An 11,632-nucleotide genomic window follows, 5' to 3' on the forward strand; every position below is an offset into this window, starting at 1 on the left:
TGGCACCAATCCCCAGACTTCCATTCAAGGACAGTACCTGGAAACAAAACTTTTTCATAAAGAAACAGGAAGTCATTGGACTTCATATAAGTGAAAGTGAAGTCTCTCAGTCGTGTCTGATTCTTTGTGACCCCATGGACTGTAGCCTACCAGGCTCTTCCATCCATGGGATTTTCCAGGCAAGAATACTGGAGTGGGTTGCCATTTCCTTCTCCAGGACATCTTCCCAACCCAGGGATTGAACCCGGGTCTCCCGCATTGTAGGCAGACACTTTACTGTCTGAGCCACCAGGGAAGATAAAGTCTTAGGAAATTTGATTTGGGAACACCTCTTCTGTTTCTGTAAAGATGACAGATTCCTGAGCCAAATGGCCTTTTCATGAAGCGTTTGAAAACTTTTCCATGGAAATAATGCAATTAACCTCTTAGTTTGAGACTATATTCATTGATTCAATTTTTTAAAAACTATCGATGGGCTTGCTTCTCAGACATGACAAGGATGGGCCAGACTTTTGTCTGCTAGCCAATGAGAAATACTAGAGTACTAATTTTTTTTTCCATTTGTCTAGTGCCATTTCCCTGTGGACGAGTCTCTGTCTCACATATTTCTAAGAAGCTCACCCGTGCTGAGACTATTTTTTCCAATACGAACTATGAAAATTCTTCTGAGGCTGAAATAATTTGGGATAACGTCACTCAAAGCAACCAATCATTCGATGAGTTCAGTCGTGTGGTTGGTGGAGAAGATGCTGAAAGAGGTCAATTCCCTTGGCAGGTACTCAGTGTTGATGGTGTGTCAAAACTGGAGCCCAGTGCAAAAGGGACGGGCCAGGTGGGAGGCTGAGACTAGACATCAGTCAGACCTATTGGGATGAGGGAAGTGTTTAGGCAGGTTTCAGCACAAAGTAGGATGAGGAAATTCCCATAGGTGAGGAGCTGCTCAGAGAGAAATCCAGGGACAGCTACCACACAAGGCCAAGGAGAGTTTGGCATCAAGGACATGGCATAACAGGATTTCTAACAAGCAACGAGGATGTCTGGAAGCGAGGTCACCAGTACTGGGGCTCTGGGTACTACTTCAGCTTCAGCCCCTGGGAGAACTGGACAGAGTCAGAAAGTCTCTAGGTCCAGAGAAACTGGAGTATTTCGAAGGCATTTTTAAAAGAACTCAGGAAGGATTAAAGCAAGAACTGGGGTACTGGACCCAGGCAGGGCATAAGAGGTAGGGGCTTGGTCCAAGGCTGTAGTTCTCAAGGTGTGGTAGCATCAGATTCACCTTGGAACTTGTTGGGACTGTACATTTTCATGCTGTGCCCCAGACCTACAGGAATCAGCAACTCTGGGGGTAGGGCCCAGCAATCTGAGCACAAACAAGCCCTTCAGGTTATTCTGACACACTGTACAATTGGAAACTCACTGGTCCAAAGGAAACAAACTTGTTATAGCAGCTAGGGTGTGTGTGTGTTAGTGGCTCAGTTGTGTCTGACTCTTTGCAACCCCGTGGACATTAGCTCACCAGGCTCCTCTGTCCATGGGATTTCCCAGGCAAGAATACTGGAGTGGGTAGCCATTCCCTTCTCCAGGGGATCTTCCTGACCCAGGGATCAAACCCAGGTCTCCTGCATTTCAAGCAGATTCTTTACCATCTGAGCCACCAGGGAAGCCCAGCAGCTAGGGTCCAAAACACCAAACAGTGGACTCATGGTACCTAGTCCCACCTTTCTCCAGGTGTGATCTGCAGACAACACACATGAGAATCACCTGTCCATGTTTTTGAGGTAACCAAGGGCTAGATTTGAGACCCATCATTACAAATCTTTTCATGTCTTCCTTGCTGCACACTTAATAGTGAGGGCACCTGTTGTCTCCTTCCTATCAGCCTAGGTAAGGTCATCTGGAGTGTTCAAGATCACTCATCCCCACACACATTTACTCGCTATTTCATCCTTATGAAGTAAGATTACTGACTGCAGAGGTACCAAGCACCAGGTTTCAGTCTTGTCTTTTCCAAATGTGAAGAGCCATCCTACTCTCTAGGATACTCCAGAAAGACCCTGTCACACTTTCACACTGATTCCTTCCTCACCAGAGAAGCTCTCTCTCCACATCCACTGCACCCAATTTCTCACAAATGGTGACTGGGTTTCAAAAGCAGGAGATAAACTGAATATACAAGTCACTTTTAGGGACATCCCCGGTGGTCCAGTGATTAAGAACTCACAGTCCCAATGCAGGGGGCCCAGGTTCAATCCTTGGTCAGGAAACTAAATTCCACATGACTTAACTAAAGATTCTGCATTCTGCAACTAAGACCCAGCACAGCCAAATGGAAATTAAAAAAAAAAAAAAAAAAAGTTTAAATTCACTTTTAGACAGAGACAAAACAGTAAAAAAAAAAAACAAACCAGAATGTCTCCCCATTTATGGATGAGCCAACTACCACCATTTCACAGTTAATCTACAAGGTGGAAATACCTGATTTGATTGCAGACCTGACTGCAACACCCCTGCTGAAGGCCAAGCATCAAGAGAAAGTAAGCAACAGCTGTAGTTGCAACACCACCTAGAAAAGATTCAAAATGCTGCTGTGTCAGTAAAAGGGGATGGGGAATCACACGACCACGTGGGTGAAGTAGTCTGGCAAAGAGGCCCAGATGGAGTTCAGTTTCCTATCAGCAAAGGTTCGTCTAGTCAAGGCTATGGTTTTTCCTGTGGTCATGTATGGATGTGAGAGTTGGACTGTGAAGAAGGCTGAGCACCAAAGAATTGATGCTTTTGAACTATGGTGTTGGAGAAGACTCTTGAGAGTCCCTTGGACTGCGGGGAGATCCAACCGGCCCATTCTGAAGGAGATCAGCCCTGGGATTTCTTTGGAAGGACTGATGCTAAAGGTGAAACTCCAGTACTTTGGCCACCTCATGCAAAGAGTTGACTCATTGGAAAAGACTCTGATACTGGGAGGGATTGGGGGCAGGAGGAGAAGGGGACGACAGAGGATGAGATGGCTGGATGGCATCACTGACTCAATGGACATGAGTCTGAGTGAACTCCGGGAGTTGGTGATGGACAGGGAAGCCTGGCCTGCTGCGATTCATGGTGTCGCAAAGAGTCGGACACGACTGAGCGACTGATCTGATCTGATCTGAACGAATAATTTGAACGAACTGGAAACGTCTAACCTGTTCAAGAAAAGGGTTAGGTGAGCTGTTGGCTGGCGAGAGCTGAAGGGCCACAAGAGCAAGGGGGTGACGACTTTTTCTTGGAGGATTTATGGATGCAAGTTCCAGGCAGGCAGGTGGACCCTGTTCCCGGTGAAGAAAGGCCGTTCCGGCCACTTGGGTCAGTCACGGGAGCCGGGCAGCTTGGGGAGCACATCTGGTGGAGCAGATGCTCGTCGAATTGTTGACTTGAGGCACTGCTCTGTCCCAAGAACCGCAGCAGCGGGACAAGGCCATCCCAGACCGTCGAGGGACCGGGTCCACCTGATGGGAGATGAGACAGGGCAGGCTAGAGACCGTGGCCACCGCCCCCCCCCCCCCCGCCCCCGCTCTGAGACCCTAAGAAGCGAGCTCACCTTTTGCGCGGCTGTCAGCGGCTGCGTGCATGTTTACCTTATTATAGGGCTTTCGGTTCAACTTGCCCACTGGAGGCAAAGCCGCTGCAGATGCAGCGGGTTGGCCACAGGCGCTTCCCAGAACCCCCTGCATTTCCGGCTGCTCTGACCTCCGACCCCCAAGGTCAAAGGCGCAGGCAGACTTGACCGATCTCTGACCTCTAATCCCGCATCACAGTGACAGAGGGTCTGAGAGAGAAGCAGAGGGGTGAGACCAGTTACCTGCATTTTCCTTCCAGATGCCCAGCTCTGGGTTCAGGGTCCCTGGAGAACTCGGGTACTCTGCAGAGCCACTCAGGAGCCGAGAGAGGAAGCTAGAGGGTTGACTGCAGTATATGGGAACAGAAAGGCTATTTCCTAGAGTCGGTATATCCTTGGTAGGGTGAGCGACTAAAACAGAACTCGAATTTCATAGAGCTACAAAGGGAAGCTATGAAATATGTGAACATTAGAGAAAACAGGGAAATCGCAACACCTATATTACAAGACTACCTTCATCAACAGCTTAAAAGTCAGAAATTGGAGAAAGCAGCACTGAGTTTCAGCTTTCTAAACATCTCACTTGCTTTTGGTCCTATTCACTTGACCCTGCCAGCCAATAATTCTGAGCATGCGTGAACCTGCCCCCAAGAGCTCCACCCTCCTCTTCTGCTTTGAGTTACGATCTGTCTGTCCTGGATGGGATGTGCCTGGTCTTTCTCTTTCGGTTTATCATGGGCCTCAGGTTCCGTATTAGCCATCAGTATCGGAGAAGGCAATGGCACCCCACTCCAGTACTCTTGCCTGGAAAATCCCATGGACGGAGGAACCTGGTGGGCTGCAGTCCATGGGGTCGCTAGGAGTCGGACACGACTGAGCGACTTCACTTTCACTTTTCACTTTCATGCATTGGAGAAGGAAATGGCAACCCACTCCAGTGTTCTTGCCTGGAGAATCCCAGGGATGGGGGAGCCTGGTGGGCTGCCGTCTGTGGGGTTACACAGAGTCGGACACGACTGAAGCGACTTAGCAGCAGCAGCAGCATTGTATGTTTAAGCTGAGCTACATGGCTCAGATGGTAAAGAATGTGCCTGCAATGCAGGAGACCTGTGTTCGATCTCTGGGTAGGGAAGATTCCCTGGAGAAGGGAATGGCTACCCACTCCAGTATTCTTGTGTGGAGAATCCCATGGACAGAGGAGCCCAACAGGCTACAGTCCATGGGGTCGCAAAGAGTCGGACACAACCGAGAAACTCACACTTTCACTTTTCATTGTACGTTTAATCATTTGAAGATCATTCTGTGAGATTGAGGACACCAGAATACAAATGGAAACCAAATGGTTCAGTTCAGTTCAGTTCAGTCGCTCAGTCGTGTCCAACTCTTTGCAACCCCATGAATTGCAGCACGCCAGGCCTCCCTGTCCATCACCAACTCCCAGAGTTCACTCAAACTCATGTCCATTGAGTTGGTGATGCCATCCAGCCATCTCATCCTCTGTCGTCCCTTTCTCCTCCTGCCCCCAATCCCTCACAGCATCAGAGTCTTTTCCAATGAGTCAACTCTTCACATGAGGTGGCCAAAGTATTGGAGTTTCAGCTTTTGCATCAGTCCTTCCAAAGAACATCCAGGACTGATCTCCTTTAGGATGGACTGGTTGGATCTCCTTGCAGTCCAAGGGACTCTCAAGAGTCTTCTCCAACACCACAGTTCAAAAGCATTAATTCTCAGCTTTCTTCACAAGTGGTTAAGCTTTCTTTAATCCTTTATATTGTTGTTATTTAGTTGCTCAGTTGTGTCCAACTCTTGTGACCCCGTGGACTGTAACCCGCCAGGTTCCTCTGTCCATGGGATGGATTCTCCAGGCAAGAATACTGGAGTGGTTTGTACCTACCCAGACCCAATTCTTTCCATTTGATTAGAACACACCCCCATGGCAGACAACAAGTAGTTACCATCTGTATACACCGGAACTTTCTCTTTCTCCTGGTGGGTGGGTGGGTGGGGGTGGATATTGGGAGGAAGATAAGATATAACATGAACTTCCTAAGACTATATATATATATCTTCACTTGAAAAGATAATCCTCTATTTTTCTTAGCTCAGATTATACAGTTCCAATTAGCAGAAATGAAAACATGACATATGTAATCTCATCTGGCCCCACAAAACTATTTTGGACAGAACATTTAGAGAATTCTTCTTTAGGATGGTTTGATGAAGTCTATTTCAGTGACTGGGTTTCCCTGGTGGCTCAGATGGTAAAGCATCTGCCTGCAATGCAGATGTCATTACTAGTCTAGTTAACCATTAAAAGCCAAAAGTGATCCTCCCCTCTGTGCTCAGAAAAATGAAGTAGGGCCAAGGGCTGGGTGAATCACACCTGTAGGCTTAATAAACCATACATCATGTAGAAATGGTTTTGCTCTTTATACATAAGAGAACAAGTATGCAAAGAAAAATTGTTAAGAGGTGGCTAGGTAGGGAGAGTAAGAGTTTACCGAAATGACAGAGAAAGGTCAAGTTTGGGTTAAAAGGTTAAAAAAGGAACAACAGGGGAGCAGCTATTACTTTAGGCTGGCATTGTCAGTGAAGAACATCACAATAGATATGTGAATGTGTATTTTGCAGATGTATGTGGGTGTGTTTGGTGTGTATCTGTGTGTGTGTGAAAGAGAAAATGTGCTCCTGTTAGGATATGACAAACATTAAAATGTTTGACAAATCAGCACTCAGACACCTTGCTCAGAACATATGCTTTCCCATTTTTCCGATCGTTCTCCAAAGTGATGTCATGTAAGAACTTGTCCTTGGCCATGCAGACAGCTCATCCCCAAACAGCTAACATTTAGATAGCTGTGATCCTGAAGTAGTCAAGTAAACATTCCAAAACAAAGTCACTTGAAATATTTTTAAATGCAAATGTATTTTAGGGCTTTTTCTTGGCAAAGATGTTTACCAAAGTTTCTAATACTAATCAGGAATGGGCAAAAAAAAAAAAGCCAAAACACTCTTCAGGCTTGAAAGGACACAACTGTATTTCTCAGCCATCCACCAGAACAGCGTAGGAGCTCCAGGCAGCAAGTCTTTGGCAGGAATCAGACTAGCTACAACATAGTCTCTGTGCTTGAGGCTGTGGCTATCCTTCACTCTGGCCTAACTAGCCCATTAAGCTGAGAGATGTCCAATTCGCCTCTAATATAGAGGATAAGCACCATTATATCATTGTATAAGAATGCTTAACTCCTGTCACTTGAGCAGATGTATTCAGTTGTAGTCATGAGGCCCAGTAAAGAACAGTGTTGTGTAAATTCGCCTGGTGAGGATACTCACCTGAGGTCTGGGCCAGTTTCAAGAACTGGTGACCAGTGCAGTTGCAGGGCCCTGTCTTCCAAAGGGTCCCGCATTTGTAGTTCAATGCTTTGCATTTGTGTTTTATAACTCAAGTTTAATGAGACAGTGGAGCATGCATGCTCTGGTAACCTGGAACCTCAAGTCATTGCAGGCTCACCTCTCAGTACCACGCAGGGGTGGACTCTTGACCTCCCTCTCCTCTGTCCTCTGGTGCCTTGGCTAGCTCTGTCTTCCCTTTCCCCAGCCGCCCAATGACCATGCCACCGCCAACTTTTGGCACACTGCCATATGCCCCCTCCTCACTGCCAGCAGCTACTGTTGTCATCCTCCTCCAGCATAGGCACACAGAGAGTTGAAGCTGGGTGCCCAGACTCTATGCCATTTGAGGAAGGGGCATGACTACATGGCATCTCACATGGCCAGAAATCCGTCCTAGCACATTTGGAGGGGGAGTAACGGGGGCAAACCTCTTGCCTCCCTTCATTCCAGGAACTGAACATATCCTGACATGCAAGTTGAAATCCCCTGGGAGTCACCATTGGCTGTTGATGGCTTCAGTGAACCAGTGGGAAGGGAAGATGGCACCAGAGCACCAGCACAGGGCTGGTGGGAGAGGGGACCTGGCAGCTGAGAGCTGCATTTGTGAATGCCTGTTCAGTGCCCCTGGGCACCTGTGAGTGCCTGTGCTCACCCAGTGGCTATACCCCACACATGAGGGAGCCCAACTTTAAATAGTAAATTCACAACACCATGATAGGTTGTGAGAGACCACAGAAAAAAAGCAAAACTGTTTTATTTTAGTATCTTCCATGACAATTTTTCCTAGCTTGAACAAGGGGACCTGCATTTTCATTTTGCAACAAGCCCTGCAAATTATGTAGCCAGCTCCTTCTGGAGTAATCACTTTTAAAACATAAAGGTCACCAAGCCATGGAAATTCTGAAACAGAATTTCTCGAATCTAATTATGCATAAGGATATTCTGGCGATCTGCATTTTCTCCTATCTCACGCAGGAAATATTCTGATGAAATCTGGGTGGGCTCCCAAAGCTGCATTTTATAAGCACCCCAGATGCAATTGGTCCACCAAGCACACTAGGAGAAATACTGGGTGCTTAGAAGCCTCACCACTAACTAATCTTAACTAACTGCATGTCTAAACCTCGGTTTGCTCATCTGTATGGATGTGTCACTCCACAAAGTGTTGTGAGTATTAAATGTACATGAAACACTTAGCACAATGATTTGTCCATAGTGAGCAAGACAGATTCAAAAAAAAATTAAGATCATTGTTGAGTCTGGACAGTGGGTGAACTGGTGTTTATTATGTTGTGTGAGTTTTCCTATATTTTTATTTTTCAACATGAAAAACGACAGCTAGAATGAGAGGGAAACCTGTGTTTAGAAAAGAGGGTCAGAGGCTTGCAATGAGTCAGCCCCATAGGTCTCCATGTGGGAGGCTAGTGCTTTAGTGTCTAGGATTAGCCAGGGTTCAATAAACAGAATTCAGGACAAAAAGCATCTTCACTAGAATATGCCCCCAGGGACCTTCTCAGACTCACACTGGAAAGGAGTGGCCACCCCTTTTTCCTAGTTTATTATGAATGGGCTTATGCCTGAGGCTGTGTGTGCTTCAGTAAAAGGGCAGCAGTACCCACAAAGGGTTTACCAAATGTTGAGTGTGCCCTCTAGTGTTCACACTTCCCAGCTTTCTTCCTGAAGAGGTGGACCAAAGCCCTTGCATACACAGGAAGTGAAAATTCTCCAAGTTGATCTAGACATTGAGGTGGTGAAAATATCCGTAGTCCACTCTGGTTATATGATGAATGTGTAGATGAAAGAATGGATTGGCCTCTTATCTAATCACACCCAGGCTCAAGGTAGTGCTCAAACATCTCTGTCCCCAAATCAAACATAGCTTAGTAGATCTTTTAGGACAGGGCAGCATACAGATCCAGTGAGGGGAGGTGGAGATAGTAGGGGGGAGACCGGAAGGAGTGCACAAGTTTGGCTGTTGCCCCCTGCCTGAATGGGCATAGCACAGCCATTAAGTCTCATTTCATATCATTCTTGTTGAGAAAGGGCTTGAAAAGATCTCCTGGAAAAGTCAGTAGTTTTTCTTTCAAATGCTCTATGGCAAGCAGATTTCCTCGTGCATGGACAGGAGACACAGTAATCACTTGATCTCCAGGAGTCAAGTCAGTGCGTTTCTGAATGTACCAGCCATATCCCCAAGAAGCAATTTATGCTATCAGAGAACCTGACTTGCCTGGAAAAGAAATCCAAGGACCCCACATCATCCAAAGAAGCTATTTCCTCCTAGTTGCCTCTTCTAGCACTCCCCCTGGCTATCACTGCTCACTGGCTATCACTACTCATTCTCTTCAAGACAGTTTCAGAAATGGCTTTTTTGATTGTGCTCCAGGAACACTAAGACATCTTCAAAACTGACACTTGCCAGAAACACTCCACTTCAGCCAGCACCTAGAAGCCAACTTTTTGCTCACTCCTCTCAACAGCACACGTGTTTTGTTGTTGTTGTTGTAGATCAAATATATTATGTAGTAAGATTCATCATTTTGTTTCCACAGGTCCTTTTGCATGGTGAAATTGCTGCATTCTGTGGAGGTTCCATCGTTAATGAAAAATGGGTTGTAACTGCAGCCCACTGCATCAAGCCTGGTGTTAAAATTACTGTTGTTGCAGGTAAATAAACAAGGGATGGTAATTGTTTGCAACAGCCCTAGATCTTCTATATGACTGCTAAATCATTTGGGTGTTGGTTTAGTTGGTAAGTCACGTCCAACTCTTGTGACCCATGGACTGTAGCCTGCCAGGCTCCTCTGTCCACAGGATTTCCCAGGCAAGAATACTGGAGTGGGTTGCCATTTCCTTCTCTAGGGAATCTTCCTGACCCAGGGATTGAACCCCCGTCTCCGGCATTGCAGGCAGATTCTTTACCGACTGAGCCACCAGGGAAGCCCATATCATATTTTACTAGAGTCTATTAAGATCATTGCCAAATAAGTTGAACTAGTGGTAGAGAGGCCATCTTTTCAAAATCCAACATATTCCATCCTTACTTTTTATTATTATTTTTTGGCCACACCACACAGCATGTGGGATCTTAGTTCACCAGTTCAGATCAGTTCAGTTCAGCCACTCAGTCATGTCTGACTCTTTGCGACCCCATGAATCACGGCATGCCAGGCCTCCCTGTCCATCACCAACTCCCGGAGTTCACTCAAACTCATGTCCATTGAGTCGGTGATGCCATCCAGCCATCTCATCTTCTGTCGTCCCCTTCTCCTCCTGCCCCCAATCCCTCTCAGCATCAGAGTCTTTTCCAATGAGTCAACTCTTCGCCTGAGGTCGCCAAAGTATTGGAGTTTCAGCTTCAGCACCAGTCCTTCCAGTGAACACCCAGGACTGATCTCCTTTAGGATGGACTGGTTGGATCTCCTTGCAGTCCAAGGGACTCTCAAGAGTCTTCTCCAACACCACATATGCAGATGACACCAGCCTTATGGCAGAAAGTGAAGAGGAACTAAAAAGCCTCTGATGAAAGTGAAAGAGGAGAGTAGAAAAGTTGGCTTAAAGCTCAACATTCAGAAAACGAAGATTATGGCATCTGGTACCATCACTTCATGGGAAATAGATGGGGAAACAGTGGAAACAGCATCAGACTTTATTTTTGGGGGCTCCAAAATCACTGCAGATGGTGATTGCAGCCACGAAATTAAAAGACACTTACTTATTGGAAGGGAAGTTATGACCAACCTAGATAGTTCCCCAACCAGGGATCAAACTCGAGCCCCCTGCATTGGAAGGTGGACTCTTGACCACTGGACCATCAGGGAAATCCCTCTGCATCATTCTTTTGGCAGACCTTTACTAGCACTCATCTCAGTGCAAATATACTTATCTATTGATGTGTCCATTTCCCCCCCAGACTGAGCCTTTGCAAAAGCCATGTCATATCACTGGTGCTTGTATCCTTACCCCTGGCACAAGCTGTAACCTGCCCTCAATTGACATTTGAATGAATACTAAATGAATGTATTATCTGTACTCAAAAAAAGCAGTCCAAATCCTTGAAATTGGGAATGAGTTTGAGCAAGCTCCAGGAGTTGGTGATGGACAGGAAAGCCTGATGTGCTGCAGTCCATGGGGTCGCAAACAGACATGACTGAGTGACTGAACTGAACTGAAGATAATTCATAACAAGTCAATTCATTATCACCTGTGAACAGGATGAGACTTATAAACAGCATGGGTAAACAGATCCATCTATCTGATGGTCCTGAATGGCTTTTTGCTCTGAAAAGTATGCATTGGCCCTCAAATAAGTTTTACCAAAATCGTAACAATACAAGAATAAGGTATTTGACACTTGATTGGCAGATAATTCAATGCTGCCAAGTGGACACTTGAAGAATCTGCTTCTTTATGTGAAAGGTGATATGTGACCGAAGAGAAATTTATTTTCAGTGGGTGAATATAAGCTGCCAGCTAAGGACAGGGGCTTCCCTGGTGGCTCAGTCAGTAAAGAATCCACCTGCAATGCAGGAGACCGCCTGTAGCGCAGGAGACTGGGGTTCGATCCCTGGGTCAGGAAGATGCCCTGGAGAAGGAAATGGCAACCCATTACAGTATTCTTGCCTGGGAAGTCCCAGGTACAGAGGA

The 11,632-nt window shown here is 46.3% G+C and overlaps 1 protein-coding gene across 1 annotated transcript in view; it reads left to right on the forward strand.

The window, feature by feature from the left end:
* F9 (coagulation factor IX) overlaps nucleotides 1-11,632 on the forward strand; it is a 33,994-nt gene that overhangs the window by 20,138 nt on the left and 2,224 nt on the right. Inside the window, exons 6-7 of the mRNA XM_019956229.2 lie at nucleotides 570-775; nucleotides 9,538-9,652. Of these exons, the coding sequence (XP_019811788.1) occupies nucleotides 570-775; nucleotides 9,538-9,652 (321 nt within the window). The remainder of the gene's footprint in view (nucleotides 1-569; nucleotides 776-9,537; nucleotides 9,653-11,632) is intronic.

The sequence above is a fragment of the Bos indicus genome, chromosome X (genome assembly GCF_029378745.1).
Source record: "Bos indicus isolate NIAB-ARS_2022 breed Sahiwal x Tharparkar chromosome X, NIAB-ARS_B.indTharparkar_mat_pri_1.0, whole genome shotgun sequence".
NCBI lineage: Eukaryota > Metazoa > Chordata > Mammalia > Artiodactyla > Bovidae > Bos > Bos indicus.